Source organism: Lagopus leucura, unplaced genomic scaffold, assembly GCF_019238085.1.
Source record: "Lagopus leucura isolate 7727_CA_CO unplaced genomic scaffold, USGS_WTPT01 Super-Scaffold_100016, whole genome shotgun sequence".
NCBI lineage: Eukaryota > Metazoa > Chordata > Aves > Galliformes > Phasianidae > Lagopus > Lagopus leucura.
The window spans coordinates 270888-288328 of NW_024962270.1; the positions used below are offsets into that span (position 1 = coordinate 270888).

The 17441-nt window shown below is 45.1% G+C and overlaps 1 protein-coding gene across 2 annotated transcripts; it reads right to left on the reverse strand.

Annotated features, from left to right (window-relative positions):
• Positions 1-17: 17 nt before the first annotated feature.
• Positions 18-17432, reverse strand: OGT (O-linked N-acetylglucosamine (GlcNAc) transferase). 2 transcript variants are annotated; one of them, XM_042876409.1, is made up of 22 exons: positions 17323-17432; positions 14964-15114; positions 13793-14036; positions 13449-13517; positions 10400-10516; positions 9769-9848; positions 8931-9126; positions 8533-8673; positions 8212-8312; positions 7969-8122; positions 7769-7870; positions 7329-7508; positions 6919-7077; positions 6423-6512; positions 5401-5526; positions 4887-5057; positions 4650-4766; positions 4401-4568; positions 2290-2442; positions 1895-2147; positions 1594-1717; positions 18-1046 (listed from the first exon to the last, which is right to left on the reverse strand). In XM_042876409.1, the coding sequence occupies exons 1-22, from the start codon at positions 17357-17359 to the stop codon at positions 872-874; spliced, it is 3108 nt and encodes a 1035-aa protein (XP_042732343.1). In that variant the 5' UTR covers positions 17360-17432; the 3' UTR covers positions 18-871. The 2 variants fall into 2 exon arrangements, with proteins under 2 accessions (XP_042732343.1, XP_042732342.1); XM_042876408.1 differs by having other exon boundaries at positions 14964-15144.
• Positions 17433-17441: the final 9 nt, after the last annotated feature.

Below are 17441 nucleotides of genomic sequence, written 5' to 3' on the forward strand. Positions count from 1 at the left end.
AAACGTGACAGTCAAACTGGCAAACCAAAGCTTTATTTTTTGTTTGAAGTCTTCGCTACAGTACGTAGGACTGCGCCCTCTCTATATAATTAACAATCATTCCTGAAAGATCTGTATTTGGCACCAGTTTGTGTTTTACCTCAAACACTTTGGGGGAGGATTCATTTAAAATCGAATTTGGTTTTCTAACAGAAGAGGAGCTGCCATCATGAAGCCAATTAGCTGAGTTATTGGAGAAGCTTAGAAACGAAACAAAAACGAAGTCCTTATCTAAACCAACACATTACAGAGCTCCAAAACAGAGGTCAAACATTGAAAGGCTGATATAGGCTCAAGTGGTTTATAAAACCTATAAAAAAAGACTACACCAGCAAATATGCCCTTCAGTCCGCACAGTTTAGAAATGAATGCAGGGAGCAACACTCGCTAGCTGGAAATCTCGCCATGGGAGAACCACACGTATACCAACAGGAGTACCCAAATCAAACGTTAAAAGGCTCCAATTCCCAATCCGTAAGAGGAGACAAACGCGTCAGAAGATTGCATCAAATCCAAGGAATCATAATTGGTTGGGCAGGTCCAACTCCCCCCACCAACCGCCACGTCTCTCACACATCTAGGCTCACACGTACACGGCTCAACCCCATTCCAATTCCTCATGGAATAAAAGGATCCCAGGCTCTATAGAGTCTTTCCCTATCATGCAAGAAATATGTCTGGCTGTGCTCTAATTACCATCATGTATCACTTCAGCCACAGAGTACCAGGCAGATTAAGTAGAAATGCACAGTTTTTAGCTCATCATCTCTGCACAAGTGTTGGAGAGGCTCAGTTCCTGGACAGGTCTGGGTGGGCACGCAGACAAGTCTCTTCATGCAGATTCGCTGGCTTCCACTGGTTTGATCATGTGGTCCGGCTTGTTGCCAGCAGCATAGTGATCCCACATCTGCAGATAGAGCCGCTCCAGGTCCATCGTGTACTGCTTGGTGTTGAACAAAGGACTGGATATTCTCTGCTTCCACACTTTGCCACGTATTTTTTTCAGGCTGCAAAAAAGTTGAAGCCGATCAGGAACGCTTCCCAACTTTACGTACTGTTTGCTTTTAAAACGTGCTCCAGCAGACCCAGAATTGCCAGAACAAAAACAGCAACTCCCACACCAAGCTCACGTGGCTGTTTCACCCCCTCATCCTTTCTGATACAGACCAGCATTATCTCTTCACACCAGCTGTGACATTAAGTTGTCACACGAACTGTACTGCACTAACTTACTGCACTGTTTTAACTTACAGTAAACAACAAACTGTCTCATCTTCAACCTAAAAGAACAAGAAGTGAAATACGGTGCACTTTTTATCAGACAACAGTCTGCACTTGAGCAATTTCTTCAGCACTGCAGCATTGTTACTGGAGCACCGTTACATTTACTGTAAAAACAGAAGCAGAGTTAACTGCCAGACTCTAAGACACCTCAGGATGAGAACTGTCTTACTTTCAACATTAAACTACGTGCAAGGTTACTGATAAAACCCAGCACTGTGTCCCAAAACAGGGCTTTCTATTCCTGGTGCTACACGGTACAAGGTTACTTACTATTCCAGATCAGTCCCCAGTTTCACAGCAATGTCCTCATACTCCTGCCTACTTTTTGCAATAAGCTCAAGACAACCAAGGCAAGTAAGCTGGGAGGCAGCGACTCGTGATGCGAGTGTTTCACCTACAGAAACAAGCAAAGTCAGGTAACTGGAGTCATCAAGTAACACGCTACAGAGTGCAAAGCTGCCTTCCTGCTGCTTCTACAAGAGCAAGTGAGGAAGTCTGCCAAGGCTGCTCGTTATGGTTACAATAAGGACATCAAATTCACCCGCTCCATCCAGGTTTCCCACCGCATTACCTGGCATAGTGACCATAGGAGTCCCAGCCCAGAGCACATCCATGCCCGTTGTGTGCCCGTTGCAGAGCGGAGTGTCCAGGCAGACATCAGCCAGCTGCCCTCTCCTCACGTGTTCTTCCTTAGGGGCAACGGGAGAAAAGATGATTCTGTTCTGGGAAAGACCCAAGTTTTGGGCATACTGCTGAATGTTGGGTTCTCCTACAGCCGGGAAGCGCAGCAGCCACAGCACGCTGTTTGGAACTCTTTTTAGGATCTGTGGCAAAAATCAAGAAGGAAATACAGACAGTTATTATGCAGTCAGAAACCTTTTCTCTTCTGCATATACACTTCAGAATAAATGAATGCTACTGCCTCCCGGGGGTTTGATCTCAGCTCCCAGATCCACAGATACTCACATTAGCCCACATCTGCAGCGTGGAAGGGTCAATCTTGTACAGCTGATTGAAGTTGCAGTATACAACAGCATCCTCTGGTAAGCCATACTGGGAACGGGTGGTAACGATGATGGTCCGTGGAACTTCTTCTCCAGTTGCTGCTTTGTTGTTAATCTAAAGAGGAAAAAATACACGTATCAAAACTATCGGAATGCTGAAATTGAAGGAAATGTGCTTATGCCTAATGGAACGTTCCTGACACACACACTGCAACATGTGCTGGCATCAGAGCTTACTGAAAGCTTATCTTTCACCTCTTATACAAAGACTAAATTGTCTACTTACCCAGAACAAGAACTGGTGTGTGCACATGCTCGTGGATACCACGATGTCACAACCACCAAGGAACAAAACACTGGGCATTTTCATGCCCTGGCTACGTCTCCCTGCAATACCAAGTCATCAGAAAGAAGTGGCACATAAGGAGTGCTCCCCTCCTTAAGGTCACCTCACTGCATTGAAACTAAAAATGAGAGCAAGACTTCAAGGAAGAAGAAAACATCGTTTAGAGAACAAAGGGATTTTTCTGGTTGTTCATTTTGGGGTTGGGGTGGATGGGTTTCTTTTTGTTTTTCAGTATTTCTAGCCTTGAGGATTAGTAAAATGGAAATATAATTTAAAGTCAGGATTACAGATTTCTGTAGTCTATTTTTTGTTTGTTTTTAAGCAACAGGCAACGGTGAGAAGAAAACATCCTTACAGATATGGCAAAACAGGTACTTACAGCCTCTTTTTGTTTTAAATCTAATGTTTTACGGATGTATATATTTAAAGTTTAGCTCACTGCCACTGCTGCCAGCCAAAATAAATGTACTGTTGACAAACTTGACACTCATGGGCATGACTCACTGTCACTGACTCTGTTAGAACATGGAGCCAGTATGTTGAAACTGTAAAGACATGGAGATAAACAAGATAATTTAGTTCAGAAGAAATAGGTAAGAGTGCTACTGAGCCAAAACACTGTGAAAACCTCAACCACAATGCACATTCCTAGTCACCAATGCCCCACATTAGAACACATACAAAGAAGGGTTACCTTACTGTGATCAAATAGAGAAATTGCATTTTAAAAGGGCACAGATACAGCTTAGATTGGTTCTCTTGGTGGTGGAGTGATTAAGACAAGAGACTCTGCTATTTCAGGGCACAGCATTTCCAGGCAAGAAAAAGCAAGCCAATAAACTCACTGATCAAACTAAGACAAAGCCTATTAGAGCTTACAGGAAAGTCTAAGTTGTGCACAAAAGAATTCATAAACAGAAACGGAAGCATGGATAAAAAGGTAACAGTAAAAGGTCTCCAATGAAGAACAACAGTTTCCTAGAAACTCACAGGGAATTTCCACAAAATTCATATCACAAATTGAGACTCCATATTAAGGGCCAGTGTTATTTTTCAATTCTCCTCAATAACAGATGGACTTTCCCCCCAGGTCCACTTTGACTTGGCTCTGATGAGCCAGGATGGACTGAAAATGCACTTTTACCATGCAGACACACAAGGACTCACAGCTCAGCTGTATGCACATACAGAACAGTGTTCTAGGGCTGTATGCACATACAGAACAGTGCTCTAGGAAGCCTACAGCTCACTCCTCCCTGTACCTGAAGACTAAACTGGAGAACATTCAGGAGTCAAAAGAAGCCATGTCAAAATCAAAATAAGGCATTTTTTTTTTAAGAAGGAAGAACTGCTCTACAAGGTAAAAAAAATATATTCAACAAAAACAGCAGTTGTCACTATTACCTAAATCCCATGAACAGAAAGCACTGAGAAGTGATGGAACAGAGAACAGTTCAGAAAGATACAACTGACAGTCTTTTCTATGCAGCAAAATTCAATTACTTTGGACTTTAGATACCATTTGATACAACCCCTCTACCTTTGGGGATAAATCATCTTCCACAACATCTGTGGCTTACAGCACATCTGGAGTTTCCCTCAGTATGAGAACTAAACAAATCAACATGACAGAAGAGAGGCATTTGCTTGGAGGTTCTTGTCTCTTGTTATGTTAAAACACACAGACACACAGCAAAGCCCAACAGAAGTGTCCTGAAGGGCCTCACCTGAGTAGTTGCTAGTCCATTACTAATGTTGAAGCCATTGATGGTTATCTGAATCTGTCCACGATTAATCATCTCAATCACAGCTTCTGCAATTGTGTTCATAGGAATGACTGGCATACTGAGGGCAGCGTTGCTGTCTGCACTGTCTCCACTATCAGGACACTTCATCTGTGTGAGAAATCCCACAGGGTCAGAGAAAGCAACAGCTCAAGTGCTAAGGACAGAACACACAGAAGGGGCAGCGCTCACCTTAACAATCTTGACGTCAGGGAGGCTGTCCAAGAAAGCCTTCAAGTCGATGCCATTCAGAACAATTCTGTTATCATAAATATGCCCATTGGATTTGAAATCAATGACTGCTTTTTTCTGGAAAGAAAAAAGAGAAGCACACCACAGCTGTTTACAAGACCCCTCACCAAGTACACCCTAAGATGTGAACACAGAAAAGCTAACACCACTTACTTCTCCTGCCCTCTGTCTACATACCTTCAGATGGGGGAACATGTTGGCGTGGTCTCCAATAAAGAAAGTGTTTGGCATGTAAGCTAATTTCTCTGAATACTGCTCAGCCACCTCAACTGGAGATGTTTCTTTATCTGTGATGATGTAATCCATGAACAGTGCCCCACTGGTTCCAGGATAGCCTAACCACATTGCCTACGAGACAAAGAGGGAAGATTCCAGTCCCAGGCAGACTGACAAATGATGCCAATTAGAAATCAATGCACATAAGCTCAATTTTCCACCTTCAGATTCAAGATCTTTGTTGCGCTTCATCAACTTCAAAGCAATCATTAACTCCAAACTTTCACCAAGACAGTGAACAGCCAGAAAATATTCTAAAATTGATCCTCCAAGCAAAAGACTTCTAACCCAACTGTGCACAGCTTTAATCACAGCATTGAGCACCGGGGATTTCAGCTTCCCTTAGCTGAGACAAGAGACTCCTTGACCTCAGAAGGGGATTATCTGGAGAGAAAGAGCCCTTCAACTCGGGTACCTGAATAGGTGCTGGTCTCAGAGCAAACAGCTCATTCCGGGCTCCCTTGGTGTAGCCATTCATGTTAATCAGAATGTTTATCCCATCCTGATGGATGCGGTCTGCAGCTTTCCCATTACATGGTATCTGAAGAAGAATCAAATCGATTTATGCTTTCAAAAACAACTGCAGTTAGTCATCAGCTTTCCAACAGATAGATAAAGCAACCTGTTTTTCCTTTAAAAGAGAGAGAGCAGTTAAATGCATCAACAAATATGGGAACTGCTGCCCTGTAACTGTTGCAGAGGTAGAAAGAACACCACTCCACGAGCTTAACTGCAGGATCTTACTTGAGAAGAATGTTGTTCTCAAGTCTCAGCTTTGCCAAACTGATCTTAAAGAAGTTCTGCTCACAAGAACTCAGCATTTTTACTCATGAGAGCAGATCCTCAAACACAGAAGTTTTAGCTATCATCTAATTCTGGGACTGTCTGGGCACCAATCCAGTTCTATCATCCATATCTACTATTCCACATACACACATCCCATGTGGATTCAGATTCTTGTCAGTTATCTGAGATGGAGTAACAACTCCTGTGTACACAGAAAATCCTCACCACACTGTTCAAACAAACTTTAAAAAGAAAACCAAAAACACATCAAATAACTGGAAACAAGCTTTTGATAGAGGGTGGGAAACCCCTCCACCAAATCAAATCCCTTTTCTGCTTCCTTGGGATAAAATGACCTCAAGCAAGCTTAGACATTTGCAGCTGTGGGATCCTGGCTTTTCCATGGCACTTAGAGACACCAATTATCTTCAGACCAAATGAAACAGCTATTAAATATTTTTTAATGCAACTTTTTAACAATCACCAAGGTCACACAACAGCCACGGTACCCCACGTTTATTAGACATAGCATCAATATATCCATTCTAAAACCAGCATCAGCCTCATTCCATAAATGACTGCAGCAAAAATCTTCACCTGCTCATCTGCCTTACATTTTGATTTGCTGCATCTCTCTATCAAAAAGCTCACCTGAGATAAGTCAACAAAGTGATTTGCTTCTGCCATCACTTTCACACGGAAGTTTGTACCATCATCAGGACTCAGGGCATAGCAGAATACCTACAGTAGGAGGCACCAGAAATTGAGCATCTGCAACAATTTCTAACTGCTATCAAACTCTTGTTACAAAGTCATAATGCAACGATATGTTTTTGCTATAAACATTTGGTATTTTAATCCTAAATTCCTAAAGTAAGATTGCATTTAATTTCAGCCCAGCTCTACTGCGTTTGTTTGTGTGGCAGTTACCACTGAGAACAACAGGCAGTGGGCACTGAGCCCATCAGCATCAGGCCCCAGGCCTACCTAGTTCAGGCATAACACCCCACATTTTGCACAGACTAAAACACAGCTTTCGAGGTCAAGTGAACCTAACAAATTAACTTCCATTAAATGTTTAATTTTCTAAGAACACCTTCTATTTTAAAGATGCTATTTTAAAGCTTCAGCACACTGATATTTTTACCTCGAATTTGTCTGGGTTATGCATGCCGGGGATGGACTGCATTAGGTGTGATGTTGGATGGTTTCCAAAATCAGAGCTCACGTAACCGATGCGAAGTCGACCTTCACTGGCCTTCAAATCCTTTGGATGCTCGTATGGCGGCTTGTGAAGAACATTAATCTGCCAAGACAGCACACAAGTGTTCATAAACCAGGAACCAAACCCAAACTCTAAGCACAGACAAAACAGAATCAAGTTCTTAGAATCAGCCTTCTCCAATACTTGAGCAGGCAGGCTGTGGGCATCAGTTTCAGAGCTGCATCTCCTTGGGTCACTGGCTAGGAAGCCTTACAAAGGCCAATGCTAGGCACTGGATTTTTTGTGAGAACAGGCAGATGTACTTCACAACAGACCTTCACAAAGCCTCCTACCTTGTCCAAACACAGATTTCCATGTCTCTCAGCAATAGCCTTCCTAAAGCTGTGAGAAAGGGGATACAGCATGCTGTGATGAGGGTGGACAGAAGGCAGTCTGTTCTTCTCCAGCTGATCAGCCACAATGCTAACCAGCTTCTTCATCCTTTCATCATAGTCTGTCCAGTCACAGACAATCTAGAAAAAAGGTAAGAATAAAATATAAAACACACATCAAATGAAGCTTGTTGTCCTAAGATTCATCAAGAAGCTGAGACCAAAGCCCTTCCAAAAATGAAAGCCAAACTTTCAGTAATCACTGCTGATGACCATACAATCTTCTCATTTAAGACTTATTTACTCTTTTGCTTTGCTTACAGTGTTTGGTTAAGGTGATCAAGCTTCACATGTAGGTAGAGAGGAATCTTAAGGCTACAACCAACACCTTCCCCTCTCACCTGCAGACAGTGAGCCAAGTTGCAGTAGGCATCAGGGAAATCAGGCTTCAGTTTCAGAGCGGTGCGGTAGGAAGCAATGGCTTCTGGTATATTCCCTGAATCCTGGGAGGACAAAGGAATGAGTCAGTAGATAAAAACACATTCAGGCTAAAGTACCCACAGCACTCCAACACATTCCAAGCATTCACACGCTGCTCTACCTTGTGAATAGATGCCAGGTTGCTATGGGCATCAGCAAAAGCTGGATTAATCTGAATGGCACGGGTGTAGCACTGCAGAGCTCCCTGAACGTCCTGCATTTCCTTCAAAGTATTTCCCATGTTCGAGTAAGCATCTGCAAACGTGGGGCTGATTCTGAGAAGGAAGATAACATGTTATGAACAATCAAAGCTTCTCCTTCCTGCCAGGAGAGGCTGGGGCTATCACAAACAGCATCCATTTACCTAATTGCCTCTTTGTAATGCATCAGAGCTTCCTGTAACTTTCCTTGCTGCTGGAGAACGCTTGCTAAATTTGAATGTGCAGCAGCAAACTCTGGAAACACCTGGGGAAGAAAAAACAATTGCCACCTGTCTACCAAATCCCCAGAACATGCCACAACAGAACTAATTTTGTGCATTTCTTCCTCTTATTTTTTTATGACTCAGGTCTCAGCAGACTTCCTTCTGCTTCTGGTAAGGGATGGAAGCAAACAACCCCATGTCATACAATACTGCCAGCTTTATTCCTCTACCTTTTCCCCCACACACCACAACCAGCCTCACCTCCAGAGCCTTCCGATAAAGGCGGACAGCTTCCTCAATGTTCCCCTGCTCCCGTTTGATGTTCGCCAGATTGTTGAGAGAATCTGCATGAGTGGGACAAAGTCGAAGAGCTGTATTGTAACATTCTTCTGCTTCAGCCACCTGCAACAATAACAGAAAGGAAGGGACAGTAAGGGTAATGTTTACACTGTGACATTCCTTCTAACAGCACTGTTTGAGGTGTTACACAAATCACTCTGACGGGTTTCAAGTGATTATTTCCCGGATTATTCTCCAGGAACATAACAAACAGAACACATCACCTTCATAAAAATCCATTACAACTGCTGTCCAAAACACCAGCAATGCTTATTTTAACATTTTTAAGAAGGTAGAAAAAAGAAGAAAGCACTCCTTACACTGCCCTTCTCCTTCAAGGCGTTGGCCAAGTTGCAATAGGCATCAGGGAAGTGAGGCTGTAGTTCAATAGCCCTCCTATAGGTGTCTATTGCTAGGTCTATCAGGCCTTGCTCATAATACACACAAGCAAGGTTGCCGTGTACAACTGCATGGTTTGGACTCAAACTCAAGGCTCGAAGATAAGCTGCTACAGCTCTGTAACAAAGAAAAAAGAATATAAACAATCACCCCCAGAGTGGCAATTCTATTTACCTCGGCTATGAAAGCGTACATAAAACATTCAAAGGATACATATTAACACACACACCTGTTCCCAGATGCTACTGGAAACACAAAAGCACTGCCTGAATTAAAAACCCCATCCAGGAATCAATTATTGCTCGTGCCATTTTACAGCTATGCTGAAGAGATGTGCAGGTCCTTCTGTTCAGAACCATTAAGTACAGGCTGTATTCCCAGCACATCTGTGCCAGCCTAAGGCCTGCTTCATTTGCAGAAATGGCCTTCTTTGGCCCACTTTACTTGTGGGTAAAGCAACAATCAATGAGTGTACAGTGCAGACAGCCAAAAGAATTGATTTCTTCTCCATGAGCCTTTATAAAACTTAGAGCTACAGAGCACAGCCACCATTACTGTCCTCCAATCAGATGCACTGCACACACAACAAAGTGGATTTTCTTTCAGGAACTAAACCTACAGACCAGGATCCATTTCTTATCTACCTCACCTACACCCTCAGTACTAAAATGTTAAAAACAAGAGTCAAGGGCAGGAAGGTCACAACGGAATGCACTTAACAGGGGCTTTGTCTGCGTGGGGTTTTTCAGTTGTGCTTACCTGTCAAATATTCTTGCCTCCTTCAGGACATTTCCTAGATTGATGTATGCATCCAAAAAGTTTGGGTCAAGCGTTACAGCCTGAAATTGTATGTACAGTTTTGAGCATTAGCACAAAAGCTTTATCTGTGATATCTCAAGTTAAGTGTTGTTTTGGTTGTTTTTATTTTCAATGTACACAAATCAATTATATATACAAATTTATTCGTTTTTAAGCCTGGTAAAGCTGGTCCGTATGACTTTATCTACTGGAAAGAAAGGAAAACTTCATTGATATAAATCAGTCATAAACACCAAGGTTACTTCATATGGAAGGGACCAAATGCACTGCCTTCAAATTAGTTCCTCATCAAAGTCATGCCCTAATCGTCTTCAACAAAAACTTCAAATGAATTTTCTCATCTTTGTCACGTGCATGAAACCCTCAGGGCAACTCCAACAGCCCTCTTTAGTGGCACACAGGCAGCCTGAAACATCCTGAAGCAAACAAGTGACTAACACAGGGTGCCAACTGGATTGTAAGTTCTACTGGTCAAGATATTTCTGTCTCCTATCAAAGTACTCTTCTATGAGCAGACAGCTGCCTGCGCATTAAAATCCATCAGCGAGGGCAAACAGGCTTAGGCTGTTACCTTTTCAAAGTGATGAATGGCGAGCCAGATTTCTCCTTGGGCATTGAAAACACAGCCAAGATTACTCCATGCCACTGCAAAGTTTGGTTGAGTCTCAATTGCTTTTAAGTAACAGGCCTTGGAACAGTTAAAGAAGAGAGATACAAGGGAAGGGGAATATTTGTAAAAAGAAAAAAATGAGAGAAAACAATTGTTAGTATGCGTTCTCTAACCAGCCAAAAGTGACCCTGCAGTATAGGCTAGCTTGCGCCAAAACTACTGCGCTGCAAACTGCTGTTGGTCCTGCGCAGGCGCAAACCAAAACCCAGGTGCAAGCCCACCATTCTTCAGTTACGCTGCTGAGTCAATAGGACTGCAGTCACCTGCTCACCACAGGAGTCGTCTTAGAAATGGGGAGTGTAAAAATGGAAAAGAAAAAAAAAAAAAAAAGCACGCAAAAAAAAAAAGACTCTGGGATGAAATGGAACGTGGAAGCTGTGGAATGTTCTGACACGAATAGAAATTGCTCTCAGGGGTAGAAAAGCTCCTGGAAAACACGCGTTGTTCAGTGTTAGCTGTCCTCGCCAGCTGAGACGACGCGTCCCACCCGCTGCCCCAAAGGCGCTCGGCCACCTGCAGCCTGGAAACCTCAAATGACAGGATTGCATCCAGGTTTAGGTCCCTGTAATGCAAGCGCGAGAAATCGCTGCGCATCCTACCCAGCACGGCGCCACGCTATCGCTGCCAACTGCTGTGCTCTATGAGTGCCCCTAGGGAGCGTGAACGGCCAGCCAGAATCATTAATCTATCAGACAGGCCCGTACAAAAACGTGTGCGTTCAATTTGCTGTCTGCAATCTGAAAGCATGGCAATCCAATTGCGTGGGGGAGGCCGCAGCCTGGAGCCGGGCGGTCAGCCACAGATTAATCATCCAGCTGACCGTTCACAGGGCTCATCGCACGCCGGGCGCGTTACCGCTGCGCAGCCTTTGCGCTACTGCAGGATCACAGCGCGTCATCAGAAGAGCAGAACGCTGCAATCCAAACAAAGAAGAAAAAAGGAAAAAAAATGAACAACCGGAAGAGTTAGAAGCTTTTACTATTAACTATCTCCAATTACTTCTTTAAAAATATATATCTTTAATTTACGTTTACTTTATTTCTTTGAAAGAATTTGTGGCTACTAGGATTAAACATTCTTACATTACTTGCTCGTAATTAACTATTTTAAGCTGTTTCTGAAGCCACAAGACAGAAGATTCAGGCATGGAGGCAAATGGTTTTGCTGTGGCAGTTACAAACCCGTTACCATATTTCTCATCATGTGACTTTTCGGTGCGTTCCTTGCTGGAAGAGGAGGAGGAGGTGTGTGTCTGCCCTAGATCCAGGCCTCGAGCTCCCTTCAGCGAGGCACCTTACGCATGGAATAGGAGGTTTCACCCACCTGAAACCTTCTAAATACAATATCAGTGGTGAAAAACCAAAAACAAGAGAGAAAATAAAACAAGATCATTAGTAAAAGTTCAACAAAGCAATTGCAATTTTTTTGGATATGTCTTAACACATGGGAATGAGGACAATCTGTCTGTAACAAGGGAGACATGCAGAAGGGAGAGGGTTAATCAGGGCAATTGCATACAGCAGGGACTTTTTTTTTTTTTTTTTGGAAGAAAGGCTCTGAAGTATCTACAAAGAAATTAAATTTTAGTTCAAACTGTAAGGAATTTGCTGGCTTGATCTTTCAAATGGACTGATAACCAAAGAAACACGTTGCAATTGACTCGAGATGGTTTTCCTCGTTTATTAAGTTCTCACAAAACGGAATAACACTTTCAAACTAGGTGTCTCCAGAGCTCTGAAACAAAGAAGTCAGCAACCTAAGGCAGGCGCAGTGTCTTGGCCTATACCAGTCACACTAAAGCTGCAGTGAAGTGCAATTCGTGTTAGCTGTCCGCTTGGTGGGCTGAGAACCAAATGTCTCCGAGACCGTTCAACGGTACCACGCATCATTTTCAACCTGGATCTGACCAAATCAATCACGCTGCCCTGGGATGGTACACACATCCAAGTTGGTACGAGAAATCCAAAGAATAATCAACTTTGAACCTAGGCTCCCATCGCCCCCTCAGGATCGCCGCCCTCCCCCATGGTGCTGCAGCCAAACAGACAGCTACGCTGTTCATACACTCCACTTTTGAGCATGCGCGTGGGGCTTGGAGTGACAGACGTGGAGGCCAGAGTGTTTCTCACTTCTCCACACTCCTCACCCCTGCAGCGCGGACGCGTAAGGTGGCTTGTAACAAGACAATTTCTTTGTGCAATCCAAGTTTTAACGTGCCAAGAATTTTCGACTCATCTCGGTGTTCAAATTCTCAGTTTAGGAAACGCAAGACTGCTAGAAGCCACCTTTCCACTACAGCAAGTTTTCTTTGATCAGTTCATTTCCAAACAAACCAGCTTTGTCCTTCCGATTTCTTTATTTGAGGGAGGGGAGGAGGGAAGGCGTGAAGAAAAGTTATTGAGGGGTGCGCAGACTGCAGCTATTGATCATTTACTAGCCTTTCTTCCACCATCGAGGGGAGGGAAAAGTTAAAAAGAATAAATATCTTTAAAAGCCAATATTACAAGGTAACATTTGGATAAGTTTCTTCTCCACTTACAAGCCACAAAGGACTTTAGAAGAGCAGCATTTTCAATAGCACCTGCATCGTACAGGGATCTCGAGCTAACCACAGGCTCTCTGCTTGGCAGCAGCAGGCAAGCCTCAGATTTGAAGGGCTGTTACTTATTTCCAGAAAAGAGCATGGTGGAGCCCCTGCCCAATACTTCAGAATGGTATCAGGTAGTCTAGTTCAGCAGGAAGGCTCGGTAACGTTCCATTTCTTGACTTAAACCAACTTTTAAACATGGACATGCCATATCTTGCCCTGCAACTACTCTGGGGCGTTTCAGTGCCTTCAGTTTGCAGCAGTTTCTCAGACTGTCTGTAGATCAACGCAGATTTGAAGACTTGGTGCAAAGTTCAAGTTTTCAAAACACTGGCGTTTACATGTATTCTACTCAACACCTACCTTGGCTTCTTCCAAGCGACCCAGGGCTTTGAGCAGGTTCCCCAGGTCACTACGAACACAGTACAAGTCCTGAAAAAGCAAAGCCACGCAGTCAGCTTCACGCCTTCACAGCTGCCCCCAAGGTCATCACAGAGGCCTCGCAATGGAAGTCCCCAGTCCTCCATAAATTCATCCCAAATTCTTCGTAAACATACCACAGGTGTGATTTTTGGTCGTTGCTTTGTCTTTATCAAATAATGAGTTTATTAAATTAAATAATGTGGTTGCTTCCTGTGCTCTTTAACAGCTTTTCTCCCCGCGTATCCCCCACCAATCCACCCCTTCTGCCACAAGGCACTACTCACAGGGTTGTACTGAAGGGCAGACACGTACGCCTGCACTGCTCCTTCCATATCTCCTGCAGCTACCAGCGCAGCAGCCAGATTAATGTATCCATCAATGAAATCTGGTTTGAGGCGCAGCGCGTGCCTGTAGTGCTCGATGGCTTCCTGCAGCTGCCCACGTTCCTTGTACACGTTGCCCAGATTTGAGTAGGCTTCGGCCAGCAGTGGGTTCTGTTTAATAGCCAAAGTGCTGAAGTGAGCAGACCTGGAGAAAATCAGACAAGTTAACAAAGACAACTGATTCTGTTTGCCTGTCTACTGTTTGATGAAGCAAACACCCAGCAAACACATCTGGACTTACTGAGCTACCTCACGTGTAGCCTCTCCTTGTTTAACCACCTCCCCTGTTCCCACTGCAGGTTCTACTGAGAACGACAATCCAGCTGCGATCAGCAGGATTCAATTCTTCTCCTCAAACCTGAGCTCTACATGCATGGACAAAACATCACAAGTACTCTGTTAAGCCTCTTCAAACACGTGCATGCTTTTTTCTGTGCCATGTTTCACTTACAGTTTTTAAGAAACAGGATATAGCAGACAGATTTAGGTTTAAAATTCTGTCCTGCTCTCCTCTGTTTCATTTCTCCCCATCTGAATCATTACTACAGCTTCACTCGGAAGCATACACAGAATAAACCCCCGTTACAAGTTATTACTTCCTTCACCAGCACAGAGATTTAAAGTTCCAGAGGCTTGACAGACACAAGCTAGGTCAAGGAGAGGCAGGCAGAAGAAACAGACAACTCTTAATTAAGCAATGCCATCTCACAGCAATCAATCAGTCAGCCTCAGAACTTTTTAATATTAATCCCACATCGCAGGTGGAACACATGAAAACTTCTGTTCACGTGTGCAAATAACTCAGGGGCATGCAAGCGTACAATGGGAAAACAGCACGAGAATAACAGCATTATCTGATGCTTGCTGCAAAGCTAGCAACTCCCACTTGTATTCCTCTCATCCTAAGAGAATTCAAGAAACAAGAGCGTTATTTTGGGCCAGCCATCACTGCCACCACGAAGTCAGCACGTGCATTCAGTGCTAAAGCCAAGGTTAGATAAGCACTTCTCCTGACTGTGCTCGGTACCATGAGGAGCACAAAACAAGCTCGAACACAGCATCTCAATCCTACCTGTCCAATCTGCGACACTGGAAGTGAATAGACGATAGCAATAAAAGCACACCAGTATTATCAGGCTCTTGTCTCCAAAGCTGCATGCAGTGTCTCTCTGCTGCTTCAAAGTCTCCTGCCTGATACTCACGATGAGCCAACTCCGCTAACCCTTGGAAGGAAAGCATACGTTTCGTTGGTTCTGGAGAATCACCAAAACATTTAGGGGGGGGGAAAACAAAAAGTTAGAGAATGGAAACGAAACCAAAGAAACCAAACAGAAACAAAATGAATGCAAAAAAAAAAAAAAACAAACAAACAAACAAAAAAAACCAAACCGTTTCAAACTAAAGGATGAAAACATTTGAAATCACACAAAACAATAACAGCAGGTGGAGGTTTGTGCATCTTCAGGCCCCAGCTGCTGCTGCGGGATTTCATCAGTTAACATTTGGAAACAAAAGCCATTGCAGTTACACAACTTCAAATGTTTTCCAAGTTAATAGAAAATAGTTAAGATAATCCTACTGTAAAGCGTTACTTGGGCTCACAGCAGCAGCAGAGCCAGACGGAACAATGAGTTTCCTTACCCCTCCCCCCAGGCCGGGAATGTAACACTTCCTAGCACTGAAAAGCTCTAAAAGCCTCACGGGGAAACGCAGGACCACAGACACAGACTTCAAATGACTCGAAGCAAAGGAAGTTCTGCTGTGTCCGTAGATTCGTATCTTGTGAAAGCCCTTAAAGAAAAAGGCTTAACGCACAGCATTCCTTTAAACCTCCACTCTGCCTGTGTTATCTGCCACGCATAACAATTCCTCCATTGGAAAAGCGGTTGAATGCTATCTGACCAGAGAGCACCGAGCTCCCGGGGCTGGGCTGACACGGGAGGCTCACAAACTACTTCCATCAACATCCAACGCCAGGCTGAGACAAAACAACCTACGTGAGAAGCTCAGTCGTTGTCTTACAGTTTTGCATTAGAACAGACAGAGCAGCTTAGGAAAAATTCACAACTGCTCATGCTAGAAAGAAGCCCTTCAGGCTGTGTCTTTACATCACTCGGTCCTGCTGTTAACAGCTCTGAGTACTGCAAGCACCCTTATTTTTCCTTCTGAAACCCAGGACAGGAAGGGCAGCATTCCCAGCGCTCTGCGAGCACCGAACCCCATCCGTTCAGCACTTCCTATCTGGTCCTATGGAGTTCTACATTTCTAATACAACGAACCACAGAACGGTTCGGGTTGGAAGGCACCTTTAAGATCACATAGCTCCATCCTCAGTGCTATAGCAGGGACACCTCCCTCTAGCCCAGGTTGCTCACAGCTCCATCCATCCAACCTGGCCTTCAGTGCTGCCATGCAGGGGGCACCCACAGCCTCGCTAGGCAACCTATGCCAGTGTCTCCCCATCCTCACGGTAAGAATTCCTTCCTGCTATCTATCTCCTCTTCCAATTGAAGCCTCCATGGGGCTGGCAGCAGGGCAGGCCTGGGAACAGTGCTGAGCAGGAGGCTGAAGGTGGTGACCTTGGGGCTCCCACGGCACTGCATTCCGGCCCTGCATCACAGAATGGCCCGGGCTGGAAGGGACCTCAAGGATCAGAAGCTCCAACCCCCTGCCACATGCAGGGCCACCAACCTCCACATTTCACACCAGCCCAGGCTGCCCAGGGCCCCATCCAACCTGCCCCTCCATGGACAGGGCATCCACAGCCTCTCTGGACAGCTGTTCCAGCATCTCACCACTCTCATAGCAAAGAACTTCCCCCTGACATTCAACCTCAATCTTTCTCAACTTCAAACCATTTCCCCTTGTCCTGCTGTCATCTCCCCTTTCCAAGAGTCGATTCCCCTCCTGTCTGCAGGATCCCTTTAGGCACTGCAGGCTGCACTGAGGTCACCCCGCAGCTTTCTTTTCTCCATGCTGAACAAGCCCAGCTCCCTCAGCCCGTCTTCGCAGTAGAGGTGCTGCAGCCCCCCAATCATCTCTGTGGCTCCTCTGGACCCTCTCCAACAGCTCCCTGTCGTTCCCGTACTGGGGGTTCCAGACCTGGACGCAGTGCTGCAGATGGGGCCTCACACGAGCAGAGCAGAGGAGAAATGCTTTCCCTACTCAGGGCATCCCGGCCGCCCTATCGCCCTCCCACCTTCCCTTCACGCTCCATTCCGCCCCCTCCCTTCCCCCCCGGCACCGCCGTTTATTTCGGGCCCGCTCTCCGCCCTGCCTCCCACCGCCGCCGGATCGATCGATCTATCGATGGCTCAATAAACACAACGCCCCGCACACACGGCCCGGCCCGGCCCCACGCGGCCGCTTCTGGAAAGTTCGGCCGGGAGCGGCGCCCGCGGAGCGCTGCGCCTGAGGGGAGACGGCGGTACCTGTGCTGTCGGCCACGTTCCCCACGGAGGTCGCCATCGGGGCGCTGGGCCGAGGCGGCGGAGAAGGACTGAGCTGCCCGCGTTCCCGTCGCGCTGAGGCGGCGGCGGCTCCCGAAATG

Bases quoted from the DNA above. Each gene is read 5' to 3' on its own strand.
- OGT (XM_042876408.1), bottom strand. From the start codon at position 17,359: ATGGCGACCTCCGTGGGGAACGTGGCCGACAGCACAG. The intron at 13,518-13,792 runs GTGAGTAGTGCC...TTGCTTTTTCAG, and splicing joins CTGCCCTTCAGTACAACCCT to GACTTGTACTGTGTTCGTAG. The intron at 7,871-7,968 runs GTAGAGCAGCGT...TTGTCCTCCCAG, and splicing joins ACCTGGCATCTATTCACAAG to GATTCAGGGAATATACCAGA.